At 66.5% G+C, this 17,108-nt stretch overlaps 2 protein-coding genes across 6 annotated transcripts; one reads left to right on the forward strand and one right to left on the reverse strand.

Moving 5' to 3' along the window:
- TSR3 (TSR3, acp transferase ribosome maturation factor) lies at positions 5–2,556 on the forward strand. Of its 2 annotated transcripts, XM_005655151.3 has the most exons (7): positions 5–194; positions 287–506; positions 906–1,099; positions 1,447–1,623; positions 1,796–1,859; positions 2,164–2,198; positions 2,310–2,556. In XM_005655151.3, exons 1-7 carry the CDS (start codon positions 83–85, stop codon positions 2,345–2,347), a joined length of 840 nt encoding a protein of 279 aa, XP_005655208.1. In that variant the 5' UTR covers positions 5–82; the 3' UTR covers positions 2,348–2,556. The 2 variants fall into 2 exon arrangements, with proteins under 2 accessions (XP_005655208.1, XP_003124772.2); XM_003124724.5 differs by having other exon boundaries at positions 2,164–2,556.
- On the reverse strand, positions 2,340–16,291 carry BAIAP3 (BAI1 associated protein 3). 4 transcript variants are annotated; one of them, XM_021086855.1, is made up of 35 exons: positions 16,174–16,291; positions 11,596–11,736; positions 11,324–11,411; positions 11,097–11,177; positions 10,734–10,841; positions 10,283–10,342; positions 10,076–10,142; positions 9,779–9,974; positions 9,488–9,532; positions 9,286–9,363; positions 9,073–9,175; positions 8,649–8,756; positions 8,462–8,557; positions 8,229–8,332; positions 7,959–8,079; positions 7,385–7,509; positions 7,214–7,304; positions 6,995–7,051; positions 6,806–6,903; positions 6,669–6,720; positions 6,461–6,591; positions 6,180–6,303; positions 5,958–6,101; positions 5,760–5,852; positions 5,473–5,664; positions 5,325–5,393; positions 5,162–5,241; positions 4,985–5,093; positions 4,541–4,612; positions 4,316–4,396; positions 4,113–4,233; positions 3,933–4,035; positions 3,634–3,839; positions 3,182–3,546; positions 2,340–2,542 (listed from the first exon to the last, which is right to left on the reverse strand). In XM_021086855.1, the coding sequence occupies exons 2-34, from the start codon at positions 11,724–11,726 to the stop codon at positions 3,443–3,445; spliced, it is 3,438 nt and encodes a 1,145-aa protein (XP_020942514.1). In that variant the 5' UTR covers positions 11,727–11,736; positions 16,174–16,291; the 3' UTR covers positions 2,340–2,542; positions 3,182–3,442. The 4 variants fall into 4 exon arrangements, with proteins under 4 accessions (XP_020942514.1, XP_020942515.1, XP_003124771.3 ...); XM_021086856.1 differs by having other exon boundaries at positions 2,340–2,577; XM_003124723.5 differs by having other exon boundaries at positions 3,912–4,035.

The raw sequence follows: 17,108 nt of genomic DNA on the forward strand, positions 1-17,108 counted from the left end.
TGGCGCCCGGCTCTTGCGCAGGCGCGAGGCCCGGCTGCCCGCGGAGCTGTGAGCCCGCGAGCCCAGGACCCCGCTGCTCGCCATGGGCCGCCGGAGGGCAGCTCGCGGGCCGGGGGCCGAAGACGGCCACGCTCGACGCCCCGCGGGCCGCTCCCTGGAGGCCTTCGCCGAGGAGGTGGGCGCCGCGCTGCGTGGTGAGTGCGGCGCGATCGGGAGAGGGTCGGAAGCCCAGGGCCAGACTGTGGAGCAGTGCCTGAGACCATGTCCGCTTCTCTGACCCGTGCAGCGTCCGTGGAGCCAGAGGCGGCCGAGGACGAGGGCAGCCCGGGCCCGGCGCGGCTGCCTTGCGCGCTGGCCATGTGGGAGCTAGGCCACTGCGACCCCCGGCGCTGCACTGGCCGCAAGCTGGCCCGCCTGGGACTGGTGCGTTGCCTGCGCCTGGGCCAAAGGTTTGGCGGCCTCGTACTCAGCCCCGTGGGCTCCCAGTACGTGTCTCCTGCAGACAGGTAGGCGCGAGAGGAGGGGGTGTGGGAGCAGGGATTGGGCAGGGTGCCTCCCCGGACTCCTTCGTTTTGTTGTTTTGTTTCCTTCGTTTTAATAAGCCCCTGACTGTGGCGCATCCTTCCTTTCAAGGCTCACCTATTCCTATTGATCTGTTTGGCTTACCTCATTGCTTAGTGCAGAGCCCAAAATGTAGCGCACTTCAATAACCGTTTGTTGAGTAAATAAATGAGCTTTCTCAAGGAACACCTACCCCTAACTGCCTCAAAAGCCTGGCTCGTGAAGGTTTTTGGAGGTGTCTGGGGTGAGGGAATGATGCCCCTGAGTCGCCAGGGAGGCCAGTCTCCAAGGACATACCTTACCTGGGGCCAGAATCACGTTCACCCCTATGCTGCTTCTGGCAGACAGTTGGTAGCACAGTCTGGGGTCGCTGTCATCGACTGCTCCTGGGCCAGACTGAATGAGACACCGTTTGGGAAGATGCGGGGGAGCCACCTGCGGCTCCTACCCCACCTGGTAGCCGCCAACCCTGTGAACTATGGCCGGCCCTGCAGGCTGTCCTGTGTGGAGGCCTTCGCTGCCACCTTCTGCATCCTGGGTGAGTGTCAGGGCCTTTAAGTCCTTGCCCTGTGGGGTTAAGGTAGCAGGAGAACAAACAGCTGGCCTGCAAGTCTCACCACCGCCCTGGGAGCCCTTTGTTACCCCGACTCGTCCCCAGAGAATTTATGGTCCATGTGGAGGCCCAGATGGGCAGCCCATGAGCCTCCCTGTGGAGAAGGAGTTAGTGGGCTACAGAGGCAGAGGCTGGTGAGTGGGCATGGGCTGTCTGGACCATGGGATGGTGTGGGCGGGACTTGTAGTTCCTAGGACAGCAGGAGCCAGCAGCATGGGTGACGGGAGAAGGGCTGTGCACATCCTTGGAATTCCTGCTTCTGGCACCGACAGGCTTCTCAGACCTTGCTGTCCTTTTGCTGCGGAAGTTCAAGTGGGGCAAGGGCTTCCTAGATCTGAACCGCGAGCTCCTGGACAAGTATGCAGCCTGCAGTGGCCCAGAGGAGGTGTTGCAGGCAGAGCAGGAGTTCCTGGCCCTCGCCAAGGAGCACCCAGAGGAGGAGGAAGTCGGTGAGGCATGGCATAGACACAAGCCCTCCCGGGTGGGAGCCAGGACCCTCCAGGCCTGCCACTTCCTTCGAGAAGCCTGGGGACTGAGGGACCTTCCTGCCAGGCTGTGGGACACTTGGCTCTGAGCCAGGCTCACCTACAAGTCACTTTCCTCTTTGATTCCTTGGTTCAGATCCCTTTGACGTGGATTCAGGGCGAGAGTTTGCAAATCCCAACAGGCCCGTGGCTGGCACCCGGTAGGTCCTTGGGATTCCTAGCTTGGTGGCACCTGAGACCCAGGGCTTCTCTCTGCCTCTGGCCTCAGCCCCTCTTGCTGTGGCGTGTGGGGCGGGGGGCTAAACATCCCTCCCCGCCCCCGCCCCGGGCTGCTTTTCTGTCTCTGGAAAAGGAAGGGTGGCATGTCCTGCTGCAGAGGTTTGGGCTTAGAGAGTACAGGCTTGAGGCCTCTGTCCTCAGCTCAGGAGCTCTGAGGAGTGAGTGGGCCCCAGGGGGTCGCCTGGGCCTGGCCAGTAAGAACGCACCCTTCCCCCCATCCCCCAGGCTGCCCGTGGACAGGGCGGACAGCAAGAGTGAAGGTGAGTCTGAGGAACTCGGGCCTGACCCTGAGGACGGGGGAAGTGGCAATAGCAGCTGCCCTGAAGAGGAAGAGCTGCCACATCAAGGGGCTGAGGCCAGGGTCCCCACAGAGATTTGGAAAGGAATCAAGAAACGGCAGAGAGAGTGAAAGCTGCAGACGTATATTTTTGGAGGCCGAGTGACAAGAAGCTCTAGAGATGACAGCGGGACTTGTGGGAACACACACACGGGCCTGGCAGCCTCAGCCCCTTGCAGCTGTCAGAGGACCGGACTCTTGTTTGTTCTCCCAGCGCTTCTCACACAATCTTGCTCTGGGTCCTGCCGCAGAGACCTCCCAATGAAGCTGTAAGCCAAGGAGACTCCTTTGCTGCGCTTGCCCTGGGGATTTGGGCGGGCTCTCAGCCTCCAGTAAGGCAGACCTTGCCTGCCAGCAGCCTGGGCATGGGGCTGGGGTCTGTGCTTACACCAGACAGTTGGCATGGAGCCCCTTAACTGCCCCCCCCAGCCTCCCATGGTGACCCCAGGGGACCCTCTCCTGGGCCTGTGAGCTGGGTAGGGTCTGGGGGCCTGTGCAGCTCTCAAGAACATCCCCCTCCACATGCCCCCTGGGGTGGAGGGTCCCCAAAGAGGATAGGGACACTGCTGATGGTCACACACTCCTTCAAAGCCTGGGCTATCCAAATTGAAAACCCAGGCTGCCTGCCTCTCCACCTAATGAGGCCTTGCCCTGGACCCAGACAGACGGAGGCCAGAGCTGCTTTTAGGACAGGGCTCTCCCCCGTGGGCACGGGTGACGTCTGGGGGGTGTTCTCGGCAGGCTGTCAAGCAACATCCCTGGCCTCTGCCTTCACCCACTCCCAGGTTGTGGCTGGTACCGCCTAATGTCCCCAGAGGGCAGGGCCGCCCCCCTGAGAACCCTTCCCTGAGACTGGTGCCCTGTGGCCCTGTGGGGGTGGAACCAGAGGAAGGTGGGGCAGCTCACCTGGTGGCCAGGCCTGTGCTCTCTGCTCTGAAGGGGCAGCTGCTGGTGGGCCCCGCTGAGGCCGCCGCCCAGATCCAGTAGGGTGGGGCTTACCGGGCACAGAGGGTTCACAACACACACCACATGGACATGGCCAGGGCAGATGGGAGCCAGGGAGTCGGCCACAGCATGCACACGTGAAACGGGAGGGGCCGCACAAGCCCTGGCTGCACAAAGCTGACCACGGGGGCCTGGGGAGGGCCTGGCCCACGGCCCAGGGATTCAGGGGTCCGCCTCCATGTACTTCTCCAGCTCCTTGAGTCTCTTGACAAACTCCTGCGCCTCTTTGTTGGTGCGGCCCTCCAGCATCCTAAGCGCAGACCTCACTGCCGGCAGGCGGGAGGGCGGAGCCAGCGTGAGCCCCCGCCCCGCCCCGCCCCGCCCCGCCCCGCCCCGCCCAGCAGCTCACTCACCCTGGGCTCTGGGCCTGCGCAGGTGCAGGGTGACTGGCTGCCCCGCCCTCGCGCTCCCGCCCACCAGGGGCCTGGCGACGCCCCCGACGCTGCCCAGGCCCAGGGCCGCCTCCCCTGCGAAGTCGTTGGTGGACAGCCAGTCGTGGTCCATGACAGTGAAGAGCACGCAGGCGCCGCGGCGGCGGCACGCCTCTGCTGGCACGGAGCTGCGGGGGGCAGGGGAGTCACCTGGGGCCCCGCTCCCTTCTCCCGGCGGGCGGGCGGGCAGGGCCACTCACAAGTGGAAGAGCTCGTCGTACACGGGGTGCAGCGTCCGGCTCTTGACCTGGGTCCTCTGGCTGCGGACCAGTGGGAAGAGGTGCGGCGGGCCCAGCTCCACGATCACAAAGGGGTCACTCAGGCCTGGGGACAAGGCTGTGAGCGGGATGCGACCCCCCTCCCACCGCCCCGCCCCGCCCCGCCGCACCCCTGCCCCGCACCGTTGGCGTCCAGGGGGAGCAGGTCAGCAGCGTGCAGCACCTCCACCGCCAGCCGCTGCTCGGCCGCCTCGTAGTGGCAGCGGACGCTCAGGCGCCCAAACCGGTTGTGCTCCAGGGACCTCTGTGGAAAGGCCGGGGGCCTGTGAGCGCAGCTCGCGGGCTTCCGGGGGCGGGACCTCGTGCGGGCTGCCGGGCCGCACTACCTGCTTGAGCTTGTCCAGGTAGTACTGCTCGATGCACTCCCGAGTGGAGCACTGGTGCAGCCGCAGCTCCTCCTCCAGCCTCTGCAGGAAGGAGGCAGGCGCCTGGTGATATGGGCAGCTGAGCGCCGGGCCCCACTGCAGCGCGGGGCGGGGCTGAACTCAAACTTGGATCTCTGGCTGCGCACCTCCCCTGCCCCTGTCGGAGGTCCCCAGATCAAACCTCACCTTATAGCTTCCGTCCCTCAGGCTCTCCAGGGGCAAACCCTGGCCCTCAGCGTGGAAAAAATTGACCAGGGCCTGTGGTGGGGCGAGAAGGGAGAGCTGTCAGGGGGGGCCCGGTGAGAGCTGGGGACCAAGCGTGGAACAGATGGAGCCCGGAGCAGCATGAGCACCCAGGACAGAGCCACTCACACCTGGGGCGGGTGCATCAGAAGCCCCCAGGAAGCCTGGGAGATGCTGGTGCCTGAGGCCGGCCAGCCAGCCCTCAAAACAGGTGGCCTGGGGGAGGAAGTGCCGCCCTGGGTGGCGGGAGGAGCAGTCCAGGCTGGGAAGGCCTGGCAGGGGACCGTGGGGCAGCTGGGAAGGATCAGCAGCCTTGTCACCCTGGGCCAGTGTGGGTCAGGGAGGACCGGGAGCTCCCACAGGAAGGGCTCCTCCATGCAGCCCTACCTCCAGGGTGAAGTGGAAGCGCCCGTAGAAGTCGGCAGACACGTCTTGGTTTGCGCCCAGGGCCTGCAGAATGGCCTGCAGGAGCAGCTCCCAGAGCGCCTCCAGCACCCTGCAGGGACACTCAGCATCGGTGACCCGACCTGAGGCCAGCCCTCCTCCACCTGCCCCCAGCCGTACCTGCTCAGGTTCTCCTTCACCAGGGAGGCATTCAGCAGAGCCAACTTCTCATCCAGGTACTTCAAGAGCGGGGCCACGGCCTGCAGGCAGGACCGCGAGTCTGGGCTGCACCCCGCCGTCCATTCCCCACCGTGCCCCAGCCCTCAGCTGGCCGGCCGCTCACCTCGTCGTTCTGGATGGAGTCGGGAGACAGGCTGACGTGCTGCACGTACTTCCTGATGTCGCTCACCATCTGAGGGAGGGGGGCGCTCAGCACCAGGGGCGCTGAGCGGAGGGGGCAGCCAGGTCCCCGCCCCACAGCCCCTGCCCACCTTGGAGGTCAGGTGTGCCGTCACGGTGCGGGCCTCGCGCTGCAGGTCCTCCTCCAGGGCCTGCGTGCAGCTGAGCAGAGGCCGCGGGAGCACGCCGTCGGACCCCGCCGCCCCCTCCGGCCACACCAAGCCTCGCAGCGCCTGGCCAGCCGTCTTGCGCAGGAGCTCCACGTCGTTAAGGACCGTGCAGAGCTGGGGAGGTGTGCCAGCTGCAGTGGCGGGGGGGGGGGACCCCGCCTGGCCTCCTGCCCCCACCCCCAGCCTCCGCCAACGGGCCGCCGGCTCACTGGCTCGCTCACTGCCTCGCCCGCGGCCCCGGGCTGCGCGTCCACCTTCTTCCGCAGCAGCTCACTGTAGAAGACAGCAGCTTCACACAGGTCCTGGGGGAGGAGACGGAGCTCGGGGCTAGAGGCCATGTGCCTCTGCCCTGCTGCTCCCCAGAAGTGGAGGAGTGCACGGGCCTCCTCCTGGGCCGCAGTCCCCACCTGACTGAGTTGGGTGCCCAGCGCCTGGGCTTGGGCAGGGTCTGGCCAGGCCAGGCGGGCCCACAGCTCCTGGATGTGGCTGAAACAGAGGCTGGCGGTGGCTGCGGAGCTGCTGTGCTTGGAGGAGGCATCCATGGGCTCCAGCTAGGAAGCGAGAGGAGGCCGGAGTCGTGGGGGTGCCCCACATGAGCCCAGGGCCCTCAGGCCTGGGGACTGGCTCACCGTGTCCACATCCACAGCTTCCTGCAGCCTCCACTTGGCTTGGTCCCGCAGCACCTGCAGCCAAAGCTTCACGGCGGGCAGGAATGGGGTGTGGATGCCAGCCAGGGCCAGGGAGCGGCTGTCCCTGCAGGGGGGGCCAGTCAGAGCTCACCCGACCCACACCCCTGGAGCCAGCACACCCAGGCTCCCCGCCTAAGGTGGCCGCAGGGCCGGAGCCCCTGGGCTTCTCTCCCAGAGCCCTCTTAGAGGAGATGGCGGGGCAGGAGGGGCGGGGGACCCACCGGCCTGGGATGCTGCTCCAGAAGCGCTGGATGTCTGCCAGGGTCAGATAGAGCTCAAAGAGCCCCGAGGCCACCTCGAGGCTCATCTTGGGGCCCAGCTCCTCCGTCAGCACCCACGCCTCTTCAGCCACCTGCTCCAGGGTGGTGGGGTCAGGCTGCCAGCAGCCAGGAAGCCCAGGCCCCTTCCCCCCTCCAGCCCCCTCCTCACCAGACGCTCCAGCTGCCGGAAAGTGAGGGTGAAGATGTCGACCCGGATGATGCTGCAAAAGACACGCCTCAGACGGCTGCTCGCCCGCTGCTGGCCCGGGGCAGGGGCAGGGGCAGCGGGCAGGGCCCTGGCCCCACCTGTGGAAGAGGCTGGCGTAGATGCCGTAGCAGGACTGCAGGTCCTCGTAGACAGTGTCGGCCAGCTTGACCAGCCCGGCAAGGCGCTGTGGCCCCGGCTGCAAGGAAGCCCAGCACACTGACCTTTCGGCCTGCACCCACCCTCTGCCGCCCGCCACCCCCCGCAGACATGCCCTCCCTGGGCCGCACCTGCTCGCGAGGACTCAGGGTGTTCAGGAGCTCCTCGTACCACTCACGGTTGCCTCTCTGCAAAGGAGGCCACCGAGGCAGCGCAGTGAGCGGGGGCAAGGCGGGCAGGGAAGTGTTTGGTACAGTAGGTCCAGGCCGGGGGTAGGGGCACAGCCAGGGCGGCTGTGGGGTGCAGGGCAGGGACTGAGCAATTAGCCCAGACAAAGCCACCAGACGCACCTTCAGGGCAGCGGCAATGTCCATGTTTAGCTCTGTCTCAAAGGGGCAGATCTCAAAGGCAGGCCGGAAGAGCTGTAGCTTGCCAAGACACCTGGGCGAGGGGCCGCCAGCTGACTGGGGGCTCCCCACCCAGTCCCCTACTCCCAGCCCTCGCGCCAGGTCTGTACCCACTTCAGCAGCAGCTCTAGACGGTAGACGGCTGTGCTGTTGGTGGCGGGGAAGTAACTTCGGAGCTGGTGCAGCAGCTGAAGCCCGAACTCAGAGAAGGCAGAGAAGCTGTCAGCCAGGCCTTCCTCCTGGGGGCACAGCACCCTTCAGAACGGACTCCAGAGCGCCCTCTCTAAGGCGGGTGGGGCCAGCTGACGCGCAAGGCTCTGCCCTATGGAGAACCCTCCCTTCCCGGGCCCCCAACCCCACAGGCCTCACACTCTGGCCTCTCCAATTCCAGCCTCCACAGCTCCCCCTGGAGGCACAGATGCACAGAGCGCCTTTGCACCGCCAGGTGTGCCTTCTGCCCCATCTCCGTCTGCCGCTCGAGGGGCTGAAGCAGCACGGCCTCCCTCCCCCAGGACTCCACCCCGGTCTGCGCTTGCCTTCTCCTGGGTCCTCCCTTACCCCCCCCCCACCCCGCAGGCTGTGCACCCCACGAGGGCAGGACGCTGGCCGTCCCTGCCCGCCCCGGCCCGAACAGCCCCACAGCACACTCTCCAGGAGCCGTATTTTCAGCCCACTTGACCGAGCCCACCTGCTCCTGGGGCAGGGAGGCCGCCTCCTCCCAGTGCGCCTGCATGTCCTCCAGCAGCCCCAGCAGGTAGCCGTAGTCCAGGGTGCGGGTCTGATGGTGGCGGCTGCTGACCTGCCAGTGCCTGGGGGGACCCGGCCCAGCTCAGGGCCCGGCAGCCCAGAGAACCCGCGACCCTGCAACTCACAGAACAGCCCCTCTCCGGGCCCTGCCCCCGCGGCGCAACGTCGCCGTCGAAGCCCCGCCCCTCGCGGCGCGGCCCCGCCCACTCACAGCACCGCCAGCTGCAGCGCCGACAGGTTGCTCTGCGCGCCGTGCAGGCAGAGGACCGTGGCCGCAGGTCCGCTGAGCTCGCCGCGCCAGCTGCTCGAGTTGGGCTGGGGGACAGGCCGGGCACTGGTGGAGGCCGGAGACCCCCATCCCCTCTCGGCCCCAGTTTCCAGCCTCCCCCGCTCGCCTTCCCCAGGCCGCGCCTGGCTGCCCCCGGATCCCCAGGGTGGCGCTACCTCCTCAGTTCGGTGCTCGAACTGCAGCAGTCGGCTGAACAGCAGCAAGTAGGACTGGAAGCCCGACCGCCCGCGCTGGCTCATGCTCGTGTCCCTCTGGAACGCAGGGCCTGCCGGTCACCAGCCCTGCCTGAGCCCACGGGCTGGGGCGCAGGGCTGAGGGAGGGGGTCTTCCTTGGCGCCCTACCTGTGTGGTGATCAGCTTGAGGACCAGCTGGCAGTCTCCCTGCACGCGGGAGGCACTGGAGCGCGGCTCCAGTTTGAACCAGCGGTCCTCGCCAGCCACTGGCACCTCCTGGGGGAAGGGGGTTCAAAATGGTTATTCTGCCTCCCTCTTCCTCCCACAGACTGTCTGTGGGACCATAGGGAGGACAGAGGCCTCTGCTTCCCCTGAACAATGGGGACCAGCACAGGGAGCGCTTGGGAGTGCCTGGACACAGCCAGGAGGCTGTCCCTCTCCCGCTCCCCCCAGCATGGTGCCCTCCCCCCCAGCAGCCCAAGAAGGATGGGAAACCCTTGAGGGATCACAGGACATAGCCACCAACTGTCTTCCAGGAAGGTGAGCAGGTGTGTGCAGCTGTTGCATGAGTGAAGCCCCCACGCCCACTCACCCGGACAGGTATGTTGAGGCACCCCAGGAAGTCATCCGTGTGGTCCTCCGTGGGCCCTGCTGTTCCATTTGCGCGGGCGGACTTGACAATCTGTTTGAAATACCTGGGCACAGCAGGGGAGGCCTCACACCTGTGGTCCCCGAGGAGCCACACCCCTGGCCCTGCGGCTGAGCTTCGCAGTGTCTGGGAACACAAGGGTCCCACCTGCCCTACCTGCTCATCCCCTTCAGCCCAATGACTTCATTCAGCTTCCTGCACGCTTCCACTAGGGACACGTCGTCGTCGTGATCCCTGGGGGCGGGGGGAGGGTGTCTGGCTTGTCCCGAGCCCAGCCTGGCCCCAACTGTCCCCTCCCACTCCCCCCAGAGCAGAGGCGTGCATGCCCCCCTGCCCCGCAGGGCACAGGGGCCTGTACCAGATGTCCAGGTGCAGCTGGTCCAGGTTGACATCCTTGATCTCACTGCAAGGAGAGCAGAGAGCAGGCCCGTGAGCGGCCAGGGCCATCCCCGGCCCAGGGCTGGGGCAGCTCCTGAGGCTCCATCTCCTCCTCTGGAACGCAGCCATGTGCCCAGCCCCCTGGTTCTCTGGGGGCGGGGCACGGAAACCACAAGTGGTCACAGCTGCCACATGCATCCCCAGGCCTGGCCTGGCACTGCAGCAGACCCTGCCCAGCCGTGCGGCCACCCAGCCACACAGGGGGCCTTACAAGAGGAAGTGCTCCTTCCACACGGGGTTCAGGGTGCTGCTCTTGACCTCGGTGACCTGGATGCACTTGGCTGGCAGCGGGCCCCCCCGCTTGCTGCCCTTGCGGAAGCTGAAACGCTGCTCCTTGTGTGCGCCCGCTTCCCGCAGGGTGTCCGAGGCCGGCAGGATGCCCAGCATGCAGTACGGGTCACTGAAGCCTGGGACACAGAGAGTGCCTCAGCCCCGGACCCCAGGCACCCCGCCCCCTCACGGCCCTCAAAGCGGGGGCAGCCAAGGTCCCCCCGCTGGTCCCACTTACCATTGGGGTCTTTGGCCAGCAGGTTCTTGGCACGCATGACGGAGACTTTCAGGGCGTAGGTGGGGGCCTGCGGGTGGGGGGGCTGCTGAGGGCCTCTTGGGGCTCAGCGGGGACCTGACACGGCCCCGCCCTGCGCCCCCGCCCCCCGGTCCCTGCGCACGCGCACTGTGCTGGTCGGCGTCTGCCCGGGGAAGGTGGCAGCCTCACCTTGGCCTTCCGCACGCGCTCCACGGCCTCGGCATGCTCCTCAGGGCTGGTGCCGAACACCTGCGCATAGCGGGCCGGTGTGAGGGCCCAGGAACCCCTGAAGTGGGGCTGACCATCGTCCGGGGGGCCTCCCAGGGTAGGAGGAGCACGGAAGGGTCAGGAAGAAAGGCACGCTTGGCCCTCTGCTGGTTTGTCTTTTCTCCCGTTTCTGCCCCTTGCTGTGTGTGTCCTCCGTTTGTCTGTCTGTCCTTTCTCATGTTCTCCGTGTGTGTCTCTGTGTCTGTGGCCTTCTGTTTGAGTGTGTTTGTGTGTCTGTCCGTCACTCCATCTTTCCAGGCCTGCTGTCAGCCTGCATGTGTGTCTTCACCCCCGTGTGCATGTGCTGGTGACATGGGGCAAATCTGTCTGTTTCCGGTGATAGTGACATCAGCGGGTGGGGGGAGCGTCTCACCTGTTGAAGGTAGCTCAGGAGGACCTCCTGGTCATCCACCTGGTCGGGGCCCATGGTCCCTGCGCGGTAAAGGACCGTGTACAAGGCTTCCTCGTAGAGCAGCTCCACCTGCAGGTGGGGCAGGCTGCTGAGTCCTGGCCACAGGGGAGCTCGGGCTCCTCCCGTCAACCCGCGTGCCCCGCCCCCAGCTCAGCCCGCACCCTGCCTCTGGGCCTTTGCACCTACCGCCTGAACAGGGGGTTCCTGCTCACCCCGACCTCTGCTCGCTTCCTTGGGGAGGCCTGGCCCACCCACCCCGGGACTGGGGCCCAGCACACGGAGGCTTACAGCCCCTCCCTGGGGCCAAACCCCCATGTCCTTTACCTCCTCCTGGGTCAGGGCTCTTAGGCCACGGCTGGCGTCCACGGGCTCTGCGGGGGCTGGTGAGCTGCTGCGCAAGAGGACCTGTGAGGGGCGCAAGGGGGAGGCCTCTGCAGCTCCTTGTGACCCCCAGGCCAGCTCTGCGGGGAGTGCTCTGGGGAGGGAGGGGGTTGGAGTGGGGCCTGGCACGACGCCCCACGCTGGGCGGCAGCACCGTGCCCTGTCCACACCTCGGGGCCTGGCAGGCCCTGTCGGCCTTCCCCCTTCTTCAGGATGAGGCGCATCTGGGCAAAGAACTCCACGCCATCTCCCGGTTTCCTGCCAAGAAAGGCCAGCCTGGGGTCAGCAGACCCTCCCCAAACCTGCAGCTCACAGCACGTGCCAAGGGGACCCACCAGGTCCCTGCACAGTGCACCTGCTGGGCTCCCCCAGAAGCCATGGTGGGCAGCTGGTGTGTGAGGTCCAGCCAAGGAAAGGAGGGCACGGGCTGGGGGGCACCCACCAGGCCCCAGTGGTGGGCTCCCGTGCTTCGGCGCCGCTGCTCCCCGGCTCCCCCTCGGTCCTCCGGCGGAAGGAAGGGCACACCTGTACCTGCCTGAGCACGCTGCTCTTGATCTCCAGAAGGGTGGACATGGTGGGCAGCCTGTGGGCAGAGAGCACAGCCCCGGCCTCCGTCAGGCCACTTGTTCGCTCACTGGCATTGCCATACTGTCCCCTGTAATCCCATCAGATGCCACCTTGAGCAAGTAACGAATGAGACAAAACCCAACAGAAGCCGTGCTCCTGGCTGCCACTGGAAACAGAGTCCTGACTGGCCCTCGGGGGTGTGGGGGGACAAGGTGGTACTGCTGGGGGAACAGTGGCTGGCAGAGGGCACTCAAGGCCTGGGTGTGGGAAGGAAGAGGCCATGGACTATGCTGGGCACCAAGGGGGTACATGTGCTCCTGCTGGGCGACCTGAGGCAAGTCGCTGGGTCTAAGGCTTTGTGTCCCCTGCACAGAGGTGATCCACTGCAGGGTGGCTTGAGGACGTGGCAGGGCAATAGGAGGTGAGGGCAGTGCCAGGCAGAGTCCATGCTCCATCACTGGGAGCTGCTGGGTGGCAGGGGTTCTGCCACACTCTCATTCCCCACCCATCCAAAGCTGGGACCCCGGCTGCTCCCCTGGGGTCCTAGGACAGCATGACAGCAGGTGCCCGGCTCCCCTGAGAGCTGTGCTGGGGAGACGGAGATGGGGGCGGTGCCCAGCTCACCCAGCCACCATGGCCCACCCTGGGGCCAAGTAGGCAAAGGCCCCACAGGAGGCTCAACTCTCCAACTCTCGCAGGATCCCCACAGTCCCCATCCTGCAGAGGAGCCCGGTGCCACGGCCACTGGAGCTGTGGTCACTGTGCCCAGGACCTTCCCGCCCCCGGGGGCAGAGCCTACACCCTTCTGGGAAGTGTGGGCTGGGGGGCCACAGCCCCTGCTCCCTCTCCTGTCCAGTTCCAAGTACTCACATTGCCATGGCAACCGAGCCACCAGGCAGCGTCCTGCTTGGAGCAGCCCAGCTGTCACACTGGGACCAAGAGGGATCCTTCATCAAGTGAGGAATGGGGCCTGGGCCTGGCACCCCCTGCCCGCGTGCCCTCTGAAGCCACCTTGGTCCTAATCCTTCCGGTCTGTGTAGCCAGAACCGGGGTGGGGCTGGGGACTGAGCAAAAGGGCACCTGGAGTAGCAGGGTGACCAGGCCCTGGGATGCCCCTGAGGGGTGAGCGGCCCCCCAGCCTTCGCTGTTACACCGCACTCCTCTGCAGCTCAAGGTCCCTGCAGACCCCGACAGGAAAGGCAGCATGAGAGCTAAGCCGCCCAGGGCCCTGGAGCCTCCCTCTTTCACCGTACGGCCCCGCTCAGGCACCCGCCTCTCCCCTGGGTCAGGCAGCAACCCTCTGTCCTGGGGCCCCGGACCCCAGGCTGGTCCTCTGTCCCCCTGCGGACAAACATCCAGGCAAAGCAAAGGTCCCTTGCAGGGCCACCTCTGCCACTCGGTGCCACCGTTCAGGCTTCCTGCCCAGGCTGGCTAGCCTCCACGTATAGGACACAAGATGCTCCCCTTGGCCCACGTGGGGCCTTCCCACTGTCTGGGTCCCCTCCTTGTCCACCACTGAGGGCCCCCAGGTCAGGCACGTCAGTCTGAGGGGGGCGCTGTCATTTTCATCAGACAAAATAGGAAATGGGGGCCCGGCCAGATCCCAGGCTTCTTACCCCATCTCAGGGGCACAGACCGTGCACCCCCCCTCCCCTGCCCCGTGTGCCCACTGCTCAGGGACCACGCGCGTGTTTGCACGAGTCTCCGTGTCACAGCGCTGCATCTTCCTCAGACTCCTGCGCTGGCTGGCAGAGCTGTGGCTCAGGCTTCCTGAGCAAGCCGGGTCTGTGTCTGGGTGGTCCAGGCTGCTGTCCCTGGTCAGTGACCCCCTCCAGCTCTCAGACAGCATCTCGCCCTGCTCCCGCTCCTCCAACCCTGGGCCTGTGGGGCCCTGAAGGTCTCATCTGGCCAGACCTAAGTGCTGGGGACAGGGAGGGCAGTGCTCCAGGCTCATCCCTCACACCTGGCGGGGCCTCCCCAGGGAGTCTCCCCAGGGAGTCCTCCTGGGCACTCGCTTCCCAAGAGCCAGACGCGAGGTCCCCAGGGGACTGGGTGTCACAGGCCCCCTTCTTCTCCCCATCAGCCCCCCAAAGCCAGGGAGAGCCACTGCCTGAGCTGTTGCCGGGGCAACCACCAGCCGAGTCTGCGTGTGACAGGGGCTCCAGGGCTCATGGTCCCGGAGACAAAGATGACGCAGGAGCCAAGCAGCCTGAGCTGCAGGTGGGGGGCTGTCTCCATGAGAGCCAAACATTCAAACTCGGGGGTGGGGGCCCCTTCCAGGGGTAGGGGCCCCTTCCCTGCTAATCCTCAGACTGGCTCTGCAGACGGGGCGCTGCCCTGGCCCCTCACGTCGATGAGGAAACTGAGGCCCAGGGCTGGGAACCAGGCCCGGGATGGAGAGGACGTCTCCCTGGCTCTGGTGTCCAAAGGCTGGGCTCTGGGCTCATCCTGGTTGGGGTCCAAGGGAGCTGGCCCCCCCTCTGCTGAGCCCCTCCCTGCTCCCTTCCTCAGCCCGTTGCCAGGAGAGGGACAATGGTGGTGTCTGGGTGCAGGTGTCCAGGAGAGACGGCTCATCCAGGGTGCTCAGAAACTCCCTCTGTTGCCCTGGAGACCCCGGGCCTGAGCCGCGATGACCTCACTGCTCCCACCAGCCGGGGGCCCTGGGAGCTGGCACCTCCCCAGAGCTGCCATCAACAGCGGGCCGGGGGCCGACCCCCAGGAAGCACACTGGCTCCAGGGGCCCTCAGCCTGTATGGGGCAGAGTGAGCTGGGGACAGTGCTGCAGGGGGGCCCCAGCTATCCGAAAGGCCCTCTGGGACTCCTCCCCGAGTTCCTTGTGTCTCCATCCCGGCTCGTGCCTGGTCACCAACTCCCAACTGTCCAAGGACGAAAGTGAGGCTGGCCAAGGAGGTGAATGGCACACGGATGCCAGGGCCCAGTCAAAAGGGATAGGCCTCCCTGTTCCCAGGCTGTGCCCAAGGCCCAGAGTTGAGTGGGAAATGATGGCGCTGCAACGGGGATGTCACTGTCCCATTTCACAGTCCGGGGCTCAAGCCCAGGACTGGAAGCCAAGCTGTCTGTCACCTGTTAGCCCACTTGGGGGCTGGGGTGGCATGGAGGCAGATAGGTCGGGGGCAGATAAGCTGAGCGGGAGAGCCGGCTCTGTCTCCCTAGTTAGAGTTCCCGGTGGCCAGCTGGCCACCTTTGGAGGGAATAACACCTTCAGGGCGCTGGGGCCTTCTTACTGAATTGGGTCCCCAGAGACTTAGTGGGAGGGGGTCCCCTGAGGCTGCCCCCGGTGTGTAGAGGGGTGGCACGGTGTCTGCCCCCACCAGATGGCTCTCCCTACTCCGAACTCTTGGTCTCCTCTTCCCAGCCCAGCCTCCACCTGGAGCCTTCTCTCTGCCTGCAGGATTTCCTGCTCCCATCTCTCCCAGGCCTCAGTGACACCCCCTGGGGCTCCCCTGCACACAGCAAGGTGGCAGTGCCCTGATGCAGGTCATCTGGTGCTGCTCCCTGGGGTCTCGTGCCCGCCCAATCCCTGGGGAGGGGGCCTGGGAATCTGCATTTCAACCAGCTCTGAAGCCTGAGACCAGCTGTGAAAAGCTAGCTCAACACTCCCAGAATGAACGCATTTAAAATAAAATGTCCCATTCGTTCTTCCTCTGAGGTCCCCACCCACCCACCCAGCCCCGCCCCCTCCTACCTGAATTTACTCACCTGTCCATGCAGCGGTCCTCCCTCCCACTTCTCTCAGTGACATCCTCTCTCGCCCCCCCTTCCCCCTTTCCCGGGTGCTCCCCTTGGCAACCTCGGGCCCCCCCTTAATTCTGTCGGGGTGTTTCATTGGTGGTTGGTCCAGGGGCAGTTTGGAAGCCTTGTAAGGGCGGTTTTTTTTTTTTTTTTTTTTGATCCATCCAGACCCCTGGGGGGGGGGGTTTGGAGAAACAAGGGGTCCTGCCAATATTGGTGTCAGGGGGAAGGGACAGGGCGCTGGGGGCACCTTCCTCCCTGGAGGGTCGCCTGGGAAACCCCGCGAAGCCTCTCTGGGGTCCTGGGCCCCGCCCCACCTGCGGTCTCCCCGCGGGATTGCGCTCCGGGTGGGAGCTGGGTCTCCTTGCGCAGCACGGGAGCCGGTGGGGCGCGGTGGTCCTGGCGAACCGCGGCCCCCCGGGAAGGGAGGTCTGGCCCCTTGGCCCTTCCGCAGTGCGCACCCCACTCCCTCCCGGTCCGGCTCTCGCGCTCCTAGGGGCGCAAGAGCCAAGTCCGAGCCCGGCTTCGCTAAGCGTGCTCCGGCCTCCGTCTCCCCGGGGCCGACGGCTCGTCCTGCCGACCTCCCGGCACCCCCGGGGTGGCGACGAGCGCGGCGCGGGAGTCGGACAGGCTGCGCCCGTGTCCGTCGTGGGGCTCCGCGCCGAGCTTCGACGTCCGGGCGGAAGCCCGCGGCACTCACCGTGCGCCGGGCGGCGGAGGCGAGGGGAACGGGCTCCTGCGGGCGCGGCGCTCGGCCCCGGCTCTGGAGACGCCCGGGACGCGACGCTGCTCGCAGCCGCCCGCGCCGACGACTGCGATCCGCGGGGCCCAGCGCGGAGGCTGCAGGGGCCGGGGGCGGGGCCGGGTCTGTTCGCCCCGCCCCCGCCCCGCCCCCGCCGCAAGGGCCCGCAGCTGGACGCAGACGGCCCAGGGGCGCGCCGGGCAGCCCCCTCCCCAGGGGGCGTGGCCTCGGGCTGTCCGTCAACCCACAGGTGGGTGCGGCCGAGGAGCTGGCCCGGCTCTGCGGCAGGACCCCCTCCCGAGGGCCCCAGGGAAGCCAGAGTCGCGGAAAACCGGCACGGCATGCTTGGGTCCGCAGCGCAGACTTTTCTAGAAGAGCTGCGCAGTCATCTCTGAAGTCGCCCTCCTAGCCCAGCGCTGTCCCCAGTACCAATCGGGAGCGGGGCTGGGTCTGGGGACTCCGCCACCGCGGGCTTAACGGCTCCTTTTCTCAGGGGGGACTCTGCCCCTCGAGCGAGGGGGTCGTGCAGGCATCATCCCCGGACACCCACAGCAATTCGCATCACCTGTTGGTGATCAGCCGAGGTGGGGCCACACGCTGGGTCACCCAGCCGGTCGGAAACCCGCCCCACCCTCGGCGCCCCTCCCATGCACCGTGGGCACCTGGAGAGCCTGTAAATACAGCTTGCTGGGCCTGCCCCAGATCTGCCGGGTGGAGGCCCTGCTATGGGACGCTCCCCCCCCCCCCCCCGCCGCCCCACTGCACTTGGCCAGCCCTGGGGCCGCTTAGAGGTTCTGAACTTGGCTGAGGTGCACAGGGCCCCTGGATCCCAGCCCTGCTGGACCCTCTGAGAAACTCGTACTCGGAGGGTCAGACTGGTTTGGAGAAGTTTT

This window comes from Sus scrofa, chromosome 3 (genome assembly GCF_000003025.6).
Source record: "Sus scrofa isolate TJ Tabasco breed Duroc chromosome 3, Sscrofa11.1, whole genome shotgun sequence".
Taxonomy (NCBI): Eukaryota; Metazoa; Chordata; class Mammalia; order Artiodactyla; family Suidae; genus Sus; species Sus scrofa.